This window comes from Camponotus floridanus, unplaced genomic scaffold, assembly GCF_003227725.1.
Source record: "Camponotus floridanus strain SB8 unplaced genomic scaffold, Cflo_v7.5 scaffold19, whole genome shotgun sequence".
In the NCBI taxonomy this organism is placed as follows: Eukaryota; Metazoa; Arthropoda; class Insecta; order Hymenoptera; family Formicidae; genus Camponotus; species Camponotus floridanus.
Window position 1 is genome coordinate 1,695,707 of NW_020229314.1, and position 19,293 is coordinate 1,714,999.

At 37.7% G+C, this 19,293-nt stretch overlaps 1 protein-coding gene and 1 pseudogene across 3 annotated transcripts in view; both read left to right on the forward strand.

The window, feature by feature from the left end:
* Window positions 1-1,189: 1,189 nt before the first annotated feature.
* Window positions 1,190-3,307, forward strand: LOC112637653 (annotated as a pseudogene).
* A 4,934-nt stretch (window positions 3,308-8,241) lies between these two features.
* Window positions 8,242-19,293, forward strand: part of LOC105248209 (homeobox protein six1a) — a 34,126-nt gene continuing 23,074 nt past the window's right edge. For 2 of the 3 annotated variants that reach the window (XR_003122656.1, XM_011252867.3), the window contains exons 1-3: window positions 8,242-10,708; window positions 15,761-16,043; window positions 17,561-17,795. Coding sequence is in view for 2 of the 3 variants with exons in the window: in XM_011252867.3 (XP_011251169.2) it covers window positions 10,400-10,708; window positions 15,761-16,043; window positions 17,561-17,795 (827 nt within the window). In the remaining variant the exon portion in view is untranslated. The remainder of the gene's footprint in view (window positions 10,709-15,760; window positions 16,044-17,560; window positions 17,796-19,293) is intronic. The other variant, XM_011252868.3, reaches the window with a different exon arrangement.

Here is a 19,293-nt window from a genome sequence, read left to right on the forward strand (position 1 = left end):
ACGATCGAGCAAGTGCAGACTGATAATTTGTCGACCGATATCGCTCCGAGAAACGTGGATTCTCTGCCTCCTGTAAAATCGGAATCGAAAACGCCGAAGATCAATCAGCAGCGATCGCGAGACGGGTTCAAATTACCGGACGATCAACATTTACAAGAATATGATATATCGTCGCAATCTTCGGAATTGCAAGATTACACGCACAAAGATTCTGTTTCGTATACGACGGATCAACTTCAGCAGCAATCGCGAATTACTCGGTGCATCTTGCGAATGCTCGCAATCATCTCCAAGCCGTTATCATCTTCATTTCAAATACTTGAGCAGGCAAATACGACGAAGAGATGGCAAGAATGCGCGAAAGATTCTACAAAATCATCGCCGATATTTGCGGAAATAGGTAAAGATTTTGCAACTTTAACTGAGGCTAATTAATGTAATGTGAAATATTACATAATTTACATATTATAGATATACCGCGGAATATTTCGTTGAGGTCTTCCATGAAGCAGCCATGTCCTCGTCGTGAATATCACACGTGGAAAAATCCTGAAATCAAAAATGACATGAAATATGGTGATTTCGTTGCTTCCAATACTCGAGCGATACAACGAGAACAAAATGCATATGGATTATCTCGATTCGATGAGTTGATTCGTTCCAGAAGTTGGGGAAATCAAGAATCTCGAAATCCTTTATTTTTTGCACGTCGCGGTTTCTCCTCGAAAAGTTGCACCGCAATCCAGAATTCTGTCCGAAAAATCGAAACTTCGGAGAAGGATCTGTTTAATGCGAATCTATCGATCATTCGCTTGAAAAGTACGCGAGAAACGCTTTAAAATCCTAGATGAATGATTGATTTAAAATCCTAAATAATGATTTGATTTCTGAAACTTATAATCTAAATAATTTTTAATTTGAAATGACACATGTGACATATGGAATATATTCATTTTTATGTTTATAGATATAATTTTTCCAAATATATATGAAAAATTAACATGAAAAATGACAAATGAATTTCTAACGAAAATAAGTACATTATAATACATTTAGCTTGTAATTAATGTCACAGACTTGAATAATCAATGAATACCGATTGCAGGTCCTGTATTTCTGACAAAATTGCGATCATTTTCTTACGACGCTTCGAAAAAATCCTCGGGAGAGAGTGATGAATGTAAATCGCAACAAAAATGCAAAGACGAGAGCGAAGACCGTGGCTCGTGTTCTCGGAAGGTTGCCAGGAGTCGTTGTGGAGACAAAGACGAAAAGAAGTGCGAGAAAACGCGTCCGCGACGGAAAGACGCGTGCGGTCGTGATAGCCGCGTCTCATCTCGAAATGACAAGACGTGTGAAAAACAAGAGAAGAGCGAGTCCAAGCCGTGCGAGCATTACATGTGTCCCGAAATGCACAAACGAAAGTGCATTTGGGAGGAGGAATTAGAAGATCCTAGTTGTTTGCGGAAACAGGATGTTGACAGATGTAGTCAAAGTAAAGTGGAACCGCGAAATTACTTTATTATACTGTTATAGTATCGTAGTTATCTTAATTCAAATTTAATTTTTACATGATGTGCCTCGTACATAAAATAGTTTAAAATCAAAAACACAAAGCAATAAAGGTAAAGAGCTCCAGACAGGTGTGTGAAGGAATTTTTTTAACAAATTATAAATGGTATTAGAAATATACGGTTATATACATCCCTTCGCATATTACAAATTTTCAATTCAACAATACTTTTTATAAAATATTATTGTAATAAACGTTTCGACTTCATCCTTGTCAATGTCAACAAATTAATAACTTGACGTTAACCTGGAGCTGGGGTTCTTTGCCTTTATTGCTTTGTATTTTTGATTCATATCATTTAAGTCTCTCATTGCACTCTCTTATTAATAAAATATTTTAAATTAATATCTCAGATTCGCATAAAATAAAATAGAAATTATTATTTCTTTTATCGCTATTCGATTTTAATATGGATGGAGTATTTATTTGTACATTTCTTCAGTTTTTCAATTTTTCTCATTTTGCGTGTACTTGTATATCTTGTATTATTTTATCTGACAATTTCGCGTTTAAAATGTACTATCTTTAATTCTCCGATATGTCAATCGTCAGAACAACGAGCGAAATCATGCACACAGCGCAAAGATTGCGAGAAACCGCCGCGCGTGGTCTGTAAAAAGAAAAAAAATTGTCAATCAAAATCCGATAAGAAGCGATGCGTAAAACCTGAGAAAGAACGGCCGAAGTACACCGGGAATAATCAAAAACGATCCGAAAGTTGTCGAAAAAGAAAGCTTTCTCGAAGCAGCAATAAGAACTGCGGCAAGATAAATGGAAAACGACATTACTCGCAACAATCAATTTTCTCCGTTTCGCGAAATCACAGATCTTTCTCCACCATGATTCCCAATATCGTTCTCTACACAGATGCGAGAAAAACGACGAAGGCATCTAGTTGCGACAAGAAAAACGAGAAAAAGGATCCAAAGCAGAGCTTATCTTGCGAGAAACCAAAGAGAAAGTACGAGACGACGAAAAAAGATGAAACTAAAAGGAAGTGTGTGAAAGGTCCAGCCAAGTGCTTGCCAAGAAAATCGTTCGTCGACAAGTTGCAAACCTATCGGTCTACGCAAAAAGGTAAAGAATTACGCGAACCCGAAAAATCGTGCAATCACGCAGAATACTGTGCCAACAGAAAGTTAGAATCTATTACAAAAGGTAAATATTCTGTGTGTAAATTATAAGTTCCTTCCTTCTATTTATATATATTCTTAATTAATTTCAATTTTTTAAATTTTTCTCTGCAGACAAGAAGCCGACAGAAAAATTAGCGAAAGAAAAGGTATCCGAGAAAGGTAAAGTCTATGAATTTTTAATTATCTCTCTATATTATATATCATAGTTTACACAGAGAACAAAAACCTTCATACCAAATTACTAATTAATTTTAATTTTATCTTTTTTTTGCAGATAAAAAACCGTTGGCAGAGTCGATAAAAGAACAAATAGATCGTGAATATAAAGAGATAGATGAATGTAAAAAAGATAAAGTGAAAGAGAAAAAAGAGAAAAAAGACAAGACAAGCAAGGAGGCTTCTACAGACTACAAACCAATGGGCTTGGATCGCGTAATCAGTCCGTGTAAACAACAAGAAACAAAAGATGGTAGAAAATTAACAAGTACGCCGAAGGAGTCAATCTTTTCTCATTCTGAGTATTGCATACAAGATGCTGAGCACTCGATCTGGTATCATCAATAGCGAGATTCCAATTATCCCCAAGTTAGTATTTTAACTTAAATCACACTTCCATAGTTACTATCTCTTTTAGAATTCAAAAATCAATTCAAAATTTAGAGAGACAGGAGATAAGAGAAATTTATGTTAAATATGTACATTATGTAATTATAAAGATAAATACATAATTATAAAAAATAGCTTTACATTAAAAATATCATACATACACATACATATATATCTTTTAATATTTCATATTATAATTTCTGATCTTGTAATTTATAATTATTGGAATTTTAAAATTACAATTGTTGCAATTCATATTATATTACAACTTTTATATTATTATTTGCAATCAATAATCCATTATTATTTATAATAATAAGTTATTTCATACGATGCAATTAGGGATATCAAACTCTTGAATGGAATGTTTGATCGATCATTCTCTGTCACAAAAGTGAGTTATCAGGATGATTTTACTATCAAGCAAACTACGAGTCATAATAAAACGGTTCAGAATTGTTCTGCGAATAATAAGCGATTTTATTCACGGGGATGAATTGCCGAGTTATATCGAAATAGAAGACGATGAGGAAGAGGACAAGTATGATTGGATCATTGGTCGACCGACTTTTGGAATCAATTGAATTAAAGGTCAGAATAAATTATATATATTAATATCATATTAAATATTGTGCAATTACAAATAATAAATTTTGTATATAATTTGTATAAATGTTATAGGTTGAGCATTCGCGTCTATGCTTTTCATTCTCTTTCTTGTCCCAAAAACTCGAAAACTTTAAAAATATTCGCATTCATTTGCTTCAAATATTGCGACATTCGTAAATAATTTTCTCGTGATGAAAGAACATAAATACATTTTCTTAATTTATGATATAAATATATAATGATATTAATAAATATACATTTAAGCGCGAAGATATCTTGGCGAAAAAAATATAATTCTTCTGATCGTACAATAATCAATTATTCCGCGATACTTGTTTGAATCTTGCCTTAGATGGTAGTCGATTGTTCCCCGATATTGCTTAACTCTGTTTCGTTATAGATGGTAACTCAATTATTCTTCGACTCGGACGAGCATTCAATTATTCCCCAAAGGACGAAAGGACATCGTGCGAGCGACGCGCCTCGCGTAGCCTCACCGGGGTATTCTCGCGCGCCTTCACGAGATGTCTTTGTAGCACGACGGAGGCGTGAATGGCACGGTGGGCCAGGAGGCCCAATTACGAGTTTATTCAGTCGTCGCCACGGGGCATCGCGGTGCCGCTCGTAGGCACCTACCTGGCGCCTGTCCCTTTATCTCCAAGGTAAGAGCGAGAAAGAACAGCACGTCTCGAGTGAGTGAGACGGGTGGAGGGGCGGGGGGGGAGGCGCAACGTTGAAACGCGGAACGGGGGGTAGAGAGAACGTGAGGACGTCTCTGCGGGATTCCCGCCGCCACTTATGGGAATGTGATACGAGCTTTTCGTCGGATGCTCTCTTGCGTTTTCGCATTGTTACGCAACCGTCCTTCTCGCGTCCGCGTCACCCTCGTGCACCCCGACAAAGGGAATCAATGTCAATGCGCGCTGCGCCTTGCCGCGTACACGACGACGGGAGAATGCGGAGAGGGAGAAGCGCCGAAATAATGATCGCGAGCGTGTAATAAGCGCGCAAATGCGTGTGAATGCAAACCGAATCGGACCGTTGTATGTTATGTTGTAATGATTGCGCGAGGCATCGAGAGTTTATGTCTCGCGAACCGGTCAATTTTTTAATAACATTCGGTTTTCATCATTTTATTATCATGTCGCTAGATTTCTGGAAACTGCTATATTTATTATCACATTCCTTCATCTCGAAATATTAACATTCGTTTAATTCTAAGCATTTTTAATTAATTAAATTTATTTAATTAATGATATACCTATACTGCTTAACTAACTTAACTTTTATATAATACTTTTTTAATGAAAATTTGATTTTAATGAAGTTTTGTGTCTGCTCTTCTAAAATAATTGTTGTCTTGCTAATATCACGCAATTAAATTGTGTTAAAAAAATATAAAATTATTTTACAGGTCCTTGCATACGTATAGGTATATATTTTTTCTCGATTTATGTTTCCCTTTTTATTCATTTTTCATAAAGCTGTTTACATCGTGTTCAATCAGATACGCGAAATAAACTGACGATAAGTACGTCGGAACGATTACAGATCGACGCGGACTTGTCCCATCAGCAAGATCGAGCGATCGATTTGGTAGCTCTTTACGGTGAATCCCCAGGAGAATCCCTTAGACATCGCATTATGGTGTCAACGACTTCATCGCGGACCACAAACCGCTGGTATCCGTGTGTCAGGGATGAATGGCGACACGCCACGGGTGGCAGGGAGATGCGTACAATCCGAATAAAATGTATCAATTCCGTCATCGTGATGCCGGGCTTCCTCGAGATTCGATTGTGATGCGCTTTACGAAGGAAGGAAGTCTCGCGCAACGGACTTCTTTTTATTATTACGTGAAGAAAAACTTGCGACACAATATTATATTGCTAAACTCCGTATATAAATATAAAGCAGGATAAATATGTAAATTACACAACGAGCGAGAATATTGTTAAACAAATCATCAGGTGCAAGTGATGTATACATTTTTGTCTAAATAATTATAATCATATCGATTTAAATCTCCAATATATTTATTAATATATTTATTAATATATTTATTAATAATATTAATGAGGAAGAATCTGAGCATATAAAGATTACTCTCGCTTATGTAAGAGGCAGTCCGTTTGAAGTTGCATCCGTCGGTGCTGCACTGCCGTCGGTGCATCGAGATGAATGCAAGATTCTGCTTTACAAGATAGTTTCTTTACGTCAGATCTTCTTCAATAATTCTTGCTTTGTTGATTGTCATTCAATGCGTCGAATTAACGCGTCTTTGTAACATAATACACGATTGCAAAACGATTGCTGTAACTGAAAAAGTCAACGGATAATTTCAAAAGGACAGATTTTTCCCCCAACGCGTTCGCATTCGTCTTTTTTCAAGTTCAAATGGTACTTGTCTACTACGTCGTAGGAAGGGCAGCAAAAAGGGCGGAAGGGTTCCACCTTGGGCATTCTGGTAATCGAAAAATGTGTCAATCTCACGTCAGGCCCTTCGCAGAAAAATTCTCTCAAGTGATATATGGGAAAAATATATGTGTCACACATGCATTATTTTAAGGTTGTTTTTTCAAAAAATTTTAACCTAATCTAACCTAACCTAACCACCTGAAAAAACAAAACGTCGCGACAATTTCCTGCTTGTACTACGTGATTGTTTATATTCGTTATATGATTTGCCGATGAATGGCATCAATAGAGAAACCGCAGGTTCTACTATATGATATTTGAAAATGCTGTCAGGTCTCTGTATTTTGAAAATTTTTAGCTTTTAGAGAATTTTATTCTAATTACAAACAAAAAATCTTGTTCAAATAATATTTTTATTCATTTCTTTTCTTGACAAATTTATTTTCATAATTTATTTTTATAATTAATCTCGTGATCGAAATTAATTATAAAAATAATCTTTTCTAGGAAATTCAAGAAATGATAAAAGTTTCTTTTCATTTTTATAATTTATTTCAATTTCAATTTTTTCTAATTCTAAAAAAATTTAAGAATCATCATGTTTATCTCTTATTTTTTCCAGGTTTTTTTTCGGATATGAGAGAGATATTGTAAAGAGTCGCACCTATTCGCCGTCGTCGCTTTCTTACGTAAAATCGGACGAGGTCGGCGATTTCACTGCAGCAAGGAGACTGCGGGACGTGTGTTATTCCAGCCCGAATACAACGACGAGCGTACAGTGCCTTAAGTAACGCAAAAACGCAAGCGAGCGCTCTGTCCGTGAAACTTTATCCAACTTCTGTTGTAAGTAGCTTCTAAGCGACGTACCTTTCTTCCGTGGGGGCGTTCATAAACCCCCGCGAGTGCTATATAAATCGATTTTTCCCCGGGGAGGATAAGCCGTTGCCTTCCCTTCCCTCTCTCTCTTCGCGCTCCTCTCTCAACCCTCTCCATCTTCCTTCTCATTCTTACGCCAACGCGCCCAATAGGTCGACGCTAATAACGAGATCTTTAATGTGCTTCCCATTTATTTTCTTACGCGCGTTTTTCCTTGTAACTTGTAATGAATAATAATGCCGCGACATGACAGCTCGTTTGACTCGTGACAATGCCTGTTGACAGAGCGATGACGTCACAAACGATTGTTTTTATCGGCGCTATTAATTTCCTAGATATAAATTTACCACGATGAATCTGACTTGATATTCTCTCGCTTGGACAAACCTGTTTTCTTCCAAATATCGCATTATATTCTTTACTCTCATCTCTATTTTATCTCTCGTTTAATCTTAGCTGTAATAAATCTCACGATGCAAATATCAAGCTGCGCAACAATAACGACGATACGTTGTTTGATTCTTAGCCCAGTCACACTGATTGGCAAGCAACACCGGATAACGGTGAAAAACTGTGTTTTGTACGTCATCGCGTAATTTGGAGATTTATATTCGGATGTAACATTTGCCACGCATATCGACGTAAAAGTCGTCGTCGTCCCGGCTTGCGCGTCATTAAGAGAACAGACATCCAGAGAAGTCCGGAATTTAACGAGCTCCTCGGAAGGATCCGCGGTCTGGATGCAATTCGCTCGCGTGTCTCCTCTCTCCCTCTCTATTTCTCTCTCTACGCGCTATAGCACGCTCGCGCCGGATGTTCGTAACGAGGCTCATTTGGTGGCGCGCGCGCGCGACCAATGGCGCGGCGGTATGGTGGCGGTATGGTGTCCAGCGTCCAATAGCGTCGCGCGTCACGCAGCTGTCAGCGTGGCCACGCCCATCGCCGCACCGCGCCGCACCGCGCATGACGCGCTCGGCTCGTCTCGCCGACACGCCGCATCGCCAGTCCCTTCTGGTGCGCGCGCGAGGAGAGTGTCTCTCTCTCGCGTGGCTGCGAGAGAGACAGAACGGCCCATTGATCCGCCGCCTCGAGGCTGCCTCTCGTCCCGAGTGATCTGGAATCGCGATCGGAATCGCTTTGAAAGACGATCTCGCACGCGAGTCGAGTAGTCGTGCGTTCGGCAAATTCGAGAACGAAAGAGAAGTAATCGCGAGAAACTTGCTTTCCCGAGCATCGTCGGTTTGTTCTCTTCTCTCTCTCTCTCTCTCGATAAGGTATACTTTTCAAATCGCGCGCTGTGTGTGGCCGAGTGTCTCGATCGTGAGTCGTCGAACGGGTGGAATCTTCCGGCACACTTTGTACAAAGCCGAAGGCGCGGTCTTGAAAAAGACTACGATTGAATCTCGCTCGAAGATTGGTCGGACAAGATTATCGGCTTCTTAGATCACGTTGAAAGTTTGTCAGAGTGCGACAGAGTTTCTCGCGTAGTGCAGAGAATATGAGACTTCAGCTCCCGAAGAATCGTCTTATTAAGGAAAGAGCGAGAGAGAGAGGGATATTCTGCTTCTCTCGAACGCATAAGCGGCGTTAAATTGTCGAGAGGTGTTCGAGAAGGTGGCAATCGGAAGGTGCGAGCGATTTGATGACATTTTCGAGAAGAGGCGTCGATGGGATTGAAGGAGCGCGGGGGGGACGCTCGTTAAGGCGCCTCTAATAATAGCGGCGCGCTCGCGAGTGTAGCAAGCGATCTATAAATAGCGGTCTCTGGCCCCGTGGAAACACGAGCCCGTGGATTTCACGGTGCAACCTGTGTGCCGACAGCGAAAACGGGAGAGAGAAAAAGGAGGGAATCGCCGAGAGAAGAATCAGCGCGGCCGATTTGGATAAGGCCATCGAGGACTTAATGTACGGATTGATTTGTGAAGTTGAAGAGTTCTCGAGAAGAGTGTGATTTAATCGGCGATTTATATCGTGCGACGAGTATTTCGGAGAATGATCCCGGATCGCTAGAACCCGAGCTAGAACGAGAGACGAAAATCGACAGACGCAGAGATCGTCGTCCAGGATGTGATTCAATTTTCGACTTGGAATCTACTTGTCGCGAGCTACAATACGTCAAACGATATCTAATTTGAGACGAGAGAAATGTTGGGGAAACAACCCACAAGGTTGGAATTTTATTTTATTTATTCTTGATTTTTCTAGAGTGACTTGCGTTGGATCGGAAATCAGTGAGAAAGACAGAGATTCTCTTGAATCCGGGATGAATCGGCCGTCGGCTGGAAGCTAATCGAGACTGATATCGAGAAGAAACTTTTCCATGGAGTTTCCTATTTTACTTTTCCATCGTGATATCTCAGTTCGACTGGTGTGATCCAAAGATATCGTACGTGAAAAGTTTTGACGCAGTCTTAGTGAATGCGATCATCCGAGGGACATCAAAGTGCAACCGTCGAATATCGATGTCTTGGAACAACATCCGATCATTTCGACGCAACCGACACAACCGGTTTATCAAACGGAATGCGAAGAAACTTCACAGTGTTTTCTTTTCTGCTTCGAGTACAGTGCATAGTTTACATACTTAATGTTTCAAATTTATTTAGCATGATTTAATGACACGTGCAACGCTAGAAAAGTACATTTTACGCATTAAACTGGTGATTAGCTTTGACAAACGACTGATAATAAATGTGCTATTGGACTACTATTAATATATACTCGGATCATTAAGTTACTCGAGTTGTTTACGTGGGTTTGATTCCATCGTACGTGCTCTTCATCTTTCACCGTTGACACATCATTGCAAAGTCGCAATTACGCAAGACTGACCCGAACTCTAATCTGACTTATCGATCTTAGTCTTACAATATTTATACTAAAAAAAAAAATATTTGTGGACAGCTAAGTCTCTCCAAGAGATCCCAGATCCCTCGCGATGCCCTCGTCCGGACGCTCCAGGGACTCTCAGTGATACCGCGGAGGGCGATCATCCACCCCAGCGGAAGATGAGCGGCGAGTGAGAGGAAGAGGCTGCCCCCCTCGAGCGACGGGGACCGTCGGGGATCGACATCCGGTCGCGAACGCGAAGCGGGTAGGACGCTCGCGCGGGGTCAGCGGCACGGTGGAGAGCGGTGCCACGGTGCGGGGGGTCGTGGTGGACCCCGGCGATGACACAGCCATGATGGCCTACGGTGGCACCGCTGGTAACGGGGGCGCGATGGGCCCCACGGCCGGTGGCGGCGGCAACGCCGGTGGCGCGGACGTTCTCGGCACCGCCGCCGGCGACTACAGCCCCCAGAGCACGCCCACGCCCTTGACCGGGCACACGACGACGAGCGGCTCGGTGGAGAACGCTTACACCCCCGGCACCACCGGGGCGGCCAGCTACAGTCCTCAGGACAGCCCGGCGAGCTCCGCCGGGGGCAGCGGCAACGGCCAGCTGCCGAGTTTCGGCTTCACCCAGGAGCAGGTCGCGTGTGTCTGCGAGGTAAGTCGTGTCAGGTCGCGCCTCGATCCTTCGAGAGAGCCCCTCCGGTGAGATCGCGGGTCGAGTGACGTGGATTAGAGACGAGAAGCGGTCTCTCGAGGTGCCCGCGGTATCTTCGAAGAGACAAGCGTGATCTTTGATTGTCAAATAATTAAAATGATTTGCGTCGTTTGATATTTAAATTCGAACATTCTTGGCTCGTGACTTATCGGAGGGTCTCTAATATCGCTCGACTCGCGCCTATTGCCATCGGCCGCTCGCTGCTGTCGCGTTAGAAAACGTGATCCATTGACATTCCGATTAAAGTCCACACAGTTCGAGGTATGAACGTAATAGTGTTACACTCGCGATAAACACTAAGATACCAATCTTGAAAATAGTAATATCAAATGTAACATGTTTTATATAACTAAATTTAATACACTAAATATATCATTCACGCTGCAAAAGAACAGTATTGCTTTTACAATTTTATTGCATCGTATAAAAAGAAATATAAAAGGACTTTGTTATAATTGAAGATACATATGTTTTGCATAGTTGACGAGCGGTTGATGGCGAGATGACTAGCAATCGCTGTATTTTTCTCGGCGAAATAACACCAGTCGATTTATAGCCTTCGCCAAATTTAAGAGCAAAATTATACATCTCATTTTATAATTATTCGCGATGAAAAGCGCACAATAAATATCGTAGAAATTTCATTTCTCGTTTACAAGATTTTTTTTTAATGTTGCACATTCAGATTACGCATTTCCTCGAGCACAATCTTCGTTTTATTTTATCATCACTTTTCTAAAAATCTTATTACTATAATTTTACACTTTTTAAAATATTTTTTTATTTCCAATTATTATCTTATAATGATAATATCACATTGTTTATTTTTATGTTTTAGTCTTTTATATTTTTTTTATTTTGTTGTATGACTATTGTAAGTATATTTAAATGTTCGAAGGATGCTCTATCGCGTAAATATTTCATAAAAGATCTATTTTCAGTAAAATTACACGTATAAAATACATCCATACGGATGTCATTGCGTTAACTGTCATTTAAAAATGTGGAAACGACAAAGATCTTATATTGTCGCGATGATGAAATTGTCGCCGCGACAATGCAATCGTTATATCACCGACAATATACAGCGTTATGCGCCAAGATTTGCTTGCATGTCGCACGCTTAATGGAATCTGCACGATTTTACTGTAACCGTAAATTGTTTTGCGCGCAACGTTTATGTCCCTCATATCGAACGTCCCACGTATTAATTCATCCTGTTCGAAAGAGAGAAAAAGAGAGAGAGAGAGAGAGAGAGAGAAAGAGATGATTTTCGCGAAGACGCTTCCCGCATACATTTGGCAAAATTCTCATCCATTCTTTATTGCACACTCATCAAACTGCATTCTTTGTCAAGATGCAGTTTCAAATTGTTCATTTACGAAAGTCGTTATTAATATATGTATAATAAAATAGTGAACTTGGATAGAAATATCTTATGCAAATTTAATAAATTAATTCTTACGTCAGAATCGTTTGTATTATTAACATTGAAAAATACAATCAAGATTTTTTATTTTAGTGTGGTATTTTTTTATTTTTTTTTTTTTTTATTTTACTAATTATATATAGACATTGTTTGGCTGAAGAAATTTATACTTTTTTATCCGATGAAAAACGTTTAAAATGTATCTCAAGTTTTGAAATGGATATCTTCTAAATTTTCGAATTATTTGCTTCATATACTTAATTTTGGACTTTGTATATCGTGAGTGTATATTAGAAATTTATATTTATGTTTATTTATTTTTATTTATTATTTATATTTATTATTATTATATTATTATTTATTATTTATATTTATTTATTTACTAAAACTAATTTTTGAATCAGGTACAAAAAGGTGAAAGTTATTTGACGATAACTAAATAACTTTCACCTTTATAAAGGTGAAGTTTATTCGTGAACGATTGTAACGATGTATGATGATTTCTACACGTGGAGTGTGACCATAATAAGATAATAATCGACCGTGTGTGAGGAAAGATGAGTTTGCCAAACGCGAAAGTAATCGATCGCACAAGACGTTTTTGCACGTGCATACCCCTCTGTATGTGTGTGCGTGTGCTAGCGCTATAATTAATATAATTATGCGGCTAGACTTTTAACTCCTTGCCCACGTCGCACAGAAGGATTACGATGTAGAAATTTTGCGAGTAGAAATTTTATAGAATGCGAAGATCCTTCTCGTCTAGCATGAGACGCGAAATTGGGTCGCTATCGCGTATCGATCTGTTCAAAAATATAATGATTGTTGCCATACTTTCTGTGACACGTGGGCGCTAGTTGTCTTGTATCATTCGAGGTATTATATCCATCGATAGATCCGTTTTCGAAATGAAAGAAATCGTTTCACCGAATGTCGACCGAATCTGAATGTCGCTCGATCTGAAATCCCGAGATCAATCGTATATTTGAGAAAAAGAGAAATGGTAGAACCGAATAATTTTCCCCTGATTCTGGTTAGATTATTCTAGAATATCGATTTCACTCCTTAGTTTTAACAGCAGTTCAATGTGTTCAATTTATAATTCGGATCTAATATTTTTTTCCTTTATAACTATTAACTCTATTAACTTTTTAAATGTCTACATTCATTGAATATCTGTATAAATTATTCGTATAAATTATGTTCGAGATTCAGTAGAAAGATTGAGGATATGATGATACAGTAAAATCATCTAAGAAATTTTGCGAGTGAGGGGCGCGGAAAAATTTCTAATTATATGACCCTTTTTTTCGTACATTTATTTTTCAGTATCACATCGAAAAATTATTCGGTTCTAGAAGAAAGAGGAATGAAATTGCATAATTTCTGATCGTGGTAGCTGCATTAAATTGCAGTTAGTCCGCGCGCGCGCGCGCGGGCAATCTCGAAATCTATGTCGTACATTTCTCTTCACTCTCGGTGACGCGACATTCATTTCTCATTATGCCACGCGGCCAAGATTAATCGGCCGTACCGCGGAAATTCGGCGACATCCGGCGACGACGGCGAGCAGACAAAGATGACAGGTGTACAGAGCTCATATTGCCAATTAAGCGGTGATTAAAGATCCATCCACATATGATCGGCGATGTCTTAATTGCGTGTCGTACTTTCGCTGCAATTAATTTTGCACGCGAGAGAGAAGCTTATATCGCTTCTGGGACAGTCGGTTAATCGTAAAGTAATTTTACGCGTCTTGCATTGTTTGCACGAATTTTTTTTTAGTGAGGAAAAAACGAAAACAGTAAGGAAATAAGAAAAACGCGAAATTTGAAAAATTAAATTTCTTATTCAAGGAGGAAAATATAAAGGATTTATATTTTAAATCATGAAAATTTTATTACTTATAAATTTTATTATTAATATTATTGAAATATAAAAGGATGCAATATGTAATGAAAATTTATATAATTTATAATCGAAGGACGAATAAATGACACAGTTTACGAATGCATAGAATTTCTTTTTCATTATAACGTATAAAGCTCATTATTGCAACGTATATATATCGATTTTACGATTATCGCGCTTTCAGAAATTAATCATGTGTAAATTAAAAATACCTAAGACGGTATCTAGACTGACAATTTAAAATATATGGAGCTCGATATCGAATATAAACGTCACGACATATGTATATAGATATCGACAAATAAATAACTCATTTCTCAAGCAGAATTTACGATGGTTATTTATGTCATCGCAAAAAATAAACAAAAAAACCTAACACAGTGTTTGTATTGATGAAACAAACTGAAATATAGAATGATATATCGACGTATGATTTGGCTTAAAATGCACAAACGTTTAAATTCATTAGTGATTATTTTGAGAAATTATACGAGGAAAATAAACGTGAAAGATACACCTTAAGTGTTTTACTTATACTAGTAATCAAGTTTTACTAAATTGGAATTTTTGAAATTAAAAATATAATAATTTTACAAATTTTTATTCGATCAAATTTCACATTAGTAAGATCTTTTTGATTCCGTTTTAAATTATAATTTTACATACATTTATATTTGCAAAAGAAATTCTATAAACTAAATATGCAAAATTTTCGCTTATAATTATTGATTTTATATTGATATAGGGAATTACCGATTGTCTGAAAATGTTCATATGTCATGTATATTCCATGAAATACATGTCGATTTATTTTAATCGCTCTGAAACACGAAAATCATTTTTGCGTGCTCGCAGAAATTCGATTAATTGAAACTCGTGATATATCAGCATAGGAAATAGACATCCTGATTTATCCATTCCTTCAAATTTAATATTTGATACTTTAATCCTAATTTAATATTTCTCATCCGGTTAAGAGAAGTCCTAAGTAGATATTCATTCATATTTTACCTTCTTAAATTATAAACAATATATTTTATGATTTAACAATTCTTCTAAATTTATTTTAAGTTTTTATAAAAAAAGTACAATACTCTTTTAAGAAGAAATATCTACAAAATTTAAATAATTTCTTTATTAAGTCTTTATTGTCTCTTGAAAAATAACTAGCTCTGATTTTGCTAAGAGAAAAAAAAGAATCATTAGTAATGTAACAGATCTTTAAACTCTAGTTACTTTTTATGAAAAAAGTTCTTTTTTTAAGAGTTGAACAAAATTTAATTTGAAAAATGATCGTTTCAAAAAAAATTAAAGTTTGAAATATAAATTAATTTTATCTAGAATTATGACAAGATCAATTTAAAAATTCACCATTTTTTAATTTTTCCGAAATTAAAAAAAAATAGTTTCTTGCGCATAGTCTGTCAATTTTTATATCTTCATCCCAATCCTTAATTTCCTCAGTCACGCGAAAATAGTCGCGATTGACTAATCTGCTAGATAATCGCTGTCCGAGTTGTCTTTCTTGAAACAAAACGCTCAGCTCTGAGAGAGGTGAATGCGAGACATATACAAGATACACTAGAATAAGAGGAGACCCGGGATGAGTTTTGCCGACTAACAGTGTGCCCCCCCTGTCTATCGTCTTCAAGGCGATGGTGTCGAATGTCCAGGTTCTCCAGCAGGCGGGCTCCGTGGAGAGGCTCAGCAGATTTCTCTGGTCCCTACCGGCATGCACCAGGTTGCATCGGCACGAGAGCGTCCTCAAGGCAAAGGCGATCGTCGCCTTCCATCGGGGCCAATTTAAGGAGCTCTACAGGATCCTGGAGAGTCATACCTTCAGCCCTAACAATCATCCCAAGCTGCAAGCCCTCTGGCTCAAGGCCCACTACATCGAGGCTGAGAGGCTACGTGGCAGGCCCCTCGGCGCAGTCGGTTAGTAAGAATCTTCTAACGATCTTCTCATTTTCTATATCGCACATGCGAAGAGTAAGATCAATCGAAATTATTCACGATAAAAATTTGTCAATGTATTGTCTCACAAATCATTCTTAATAATATCACTTCGATGGAGGCATCTTTCATTTTTAGTGATCATTATTAGACTTGCGATGGAAAAGTATTTTCGTAGATGGATAATAATGAGAGAGAGACGTAAATTGAATACAATTCTCTAAGTGGATAAATTAATCGTGCAACATTAGATGGATTAAGGGATTCTTGAAAGTACAAGCAATTGTCTAGATCGATTACGTTATTAAAGAAAAAATAATAAAATAAAGAATAAAATTTGTAAATATAGATATTAAATGTTATGTATCGAACTTTCCACATGTGCGAATACATTTATTGAGGATACTTAGTGTGTTAATCATTTTGAGATATGTCATTTTATCTATTTTCTATCTGTTAAGTTTCTAAACAAAATTTATGATATATAATATTATATTGTATTTTTTTTATATAATTTGGGGAATATAATTACGAAATATACTTGGATATTTCTACTATCTTTTTCTTATATTATCGCACAAAGTAATATAAGAGGGAAATATATATTGAAATAATATCATAATTACGTGACTTCTCCGCGTGATAATGGAAATTCTCCATTATTTTATGCAGCCCGCGGCTTGATCATTCGTTCATTATGATAGCTTATACGTTATTTATATATCTGTTATTCGAAATATACATATACATGTACATAGAATTGGCGTGAAATATTATTTCGCGGATGAAACTTAAACAATATCGGCGAGCGGCGTTTAAATCTCACGTTGCGTGAGCGCCACGTTTATTTTCGCGCTTAATGTTTATTGCGCGCGGCGATTAATAACGCGCGCGCGTTAGCAACGTAACGTTAACGGACGGAGTAAGTTAGCAGCGAGTGCAATTCGAGCTAATGAGCGGTATAGACTTGGCCCTATTTTACTCGCTCGGTCTTATTTGCGAGCGACGCGCGTAGAAGCCGTCGACGCCGTCGACCCGTTGCGCTCGTCCCAGAAACCAAATCCGTCCCTGAAAAAAGACAAGCTGAACAACAAAGCGCGCCTCTCGACTCGCATGCTAGCGGAATCAAAGTGCACGCTCTACGACGCCGCTTCCTCTTCCGTTCGTCCCGTAAATTCGACGCGATCGCCAGACGATGTCTCATTCATCGAAATATACATATATGTCTTATCAAAATATATCAAATTTTAAAAATGTTGATTTTTTTGATGATCAATAATCTTTTTTATCTTGAGATTAGATAAATTTTTATACGTATTAAAAATGTTTATTTATTTTTTTTTTTAAGACACTAATATTTTTAAGACACTATAGCCTCGTGACGATATTCTGGATCTTGAGATAAGGATGAAATATATCAGCGAGATGTTCAGAATTAATGCTCTTGTTAATTCATTTTTTGATGTTGATTTATCGAGAAATTATTTCTCCCTTTTCAGGAAAATATCGAGTGCGTCGTAAGTTTCCGCTACCGCGCACTATCTGGGACGGCGAGGAAACGTCTTACTGCTTTAAGGAAAAATCCAGGAGCGTTCTGAGGGATTGGTATGCCACCAATCCTTATCCGTCACCGCGCGAAAAGCGAGAATTGGCGGAGAGCACTGGTCTCACCACCACGCAAGTCAGCAATTGGTTCAAAAACCGGAGGCAGAGAGACCGCGCCGCCGAGCACAGGTGAGTTTTTGATACGTCAAGAGCCTTCAATTTCTAGTTTTAATTGATCGTTAACGATTCTTTCCTATATAAATATATAGGATGAAATGTATTTTATATTGAAAAAATTCTCTAGAGCAAAGACGTTAATATATACGATATCAAAATATAATTAATCAAAAGTGATAATAGGCCATTAAAATTGAACGTTTGTTTCCGTTGGACATATGCTCGCATTTTTACTATAAAATTTAATTATATTAAAAGTTGTTATTACTGAATTATTTTACTAAATAAATCAACTGAAATAATATTAAATCGGAGGGTTGAAGCGATTCTCAAAGTACAAATGCGGCTGATTTAATCGGCAGAATTAGTTGATTAAAAAATTAAATTAAAATTCTTGACGGTAACAACAGCTGTTTTATTAGACGCTTTATTTAGACATCCGAGCGATGAAGTTGCTCGTAGCCTCCGACGAAATAATCATATAATTGACGAACGTTAGCGCGTGGAATTTTCGTCCGCTCGCGGAATAGGAGCGCCCGCCCGTAGGAAAGTCCCCGTGTTGTTTGGAAGGTCGTTGCTCTACATCCGATTTTAGAAACGAGCGGAGGCCCCATAACTATGTACGTAACGCGATGCCTTCCGCCGCGTAGCATCGTGTCGCATGCATTCGTTCGCGGCGGGCCGTCCTCTTCTTCTCTCTTCACCCGCGAGCGAATAATAAATAAATAACTAACAGCTCGGCCATCTGGCCACGCTGACAGAACCGCCGATCTCTCGTGAATTCTTTCGCGTAATTTTGAATTGCGAAACGATGGAAATCCCTTGGAAGAGTCGAAAAATATCAGGTGCTAAAAACGAATGAATTCAATATAAATTTTTCATTCTATCTTCTTACTTTTGAGTGTCATATATTAAGATATTTAAGATTTTTACAAATTTAATTTACAGCTGCAAAACTTTTTTTCCCAAAAATAAGAAAAATTATAATTTTCTAATGGATCAAGTTTAAAATTTGATATTAATAATAAATAATCGTGTAGTGTAACATTAGAGTGATCTAAAATTCTTTCAAGAGATCTATATAATCCGTTATAATAATTCGAAAAGGCAAACATGCGAACGAATAATTAAATGAATAATATATTGAAATGATACGAAGACGTAGATGTTTTGTAGAATTTCCTGTAATTAATATGCGGCGAATAATACGTCTATATTCGTGATAATACTCTTCTAAAGCTATCGGATAAATCTATAGCATCCGTCAACTCGTTTACAGAATTCGTAAATATTCGTAAATTTTTGGATGCGAACTTTATTTCTAGAATTAATATTTCGTATATTCAGCAAATAATTGATTGAATTTGTCCAAAGCAAACATTTCTTACACAAATAGGAATTTCTGCCAAAGTAAACAGTAACACACAATTTTTTTAACCACGAAATCAGTAGTTTTATTCGATTCAAATTTTGATCATTGAAAACGAATATTACGTTTATTCTGGACAAG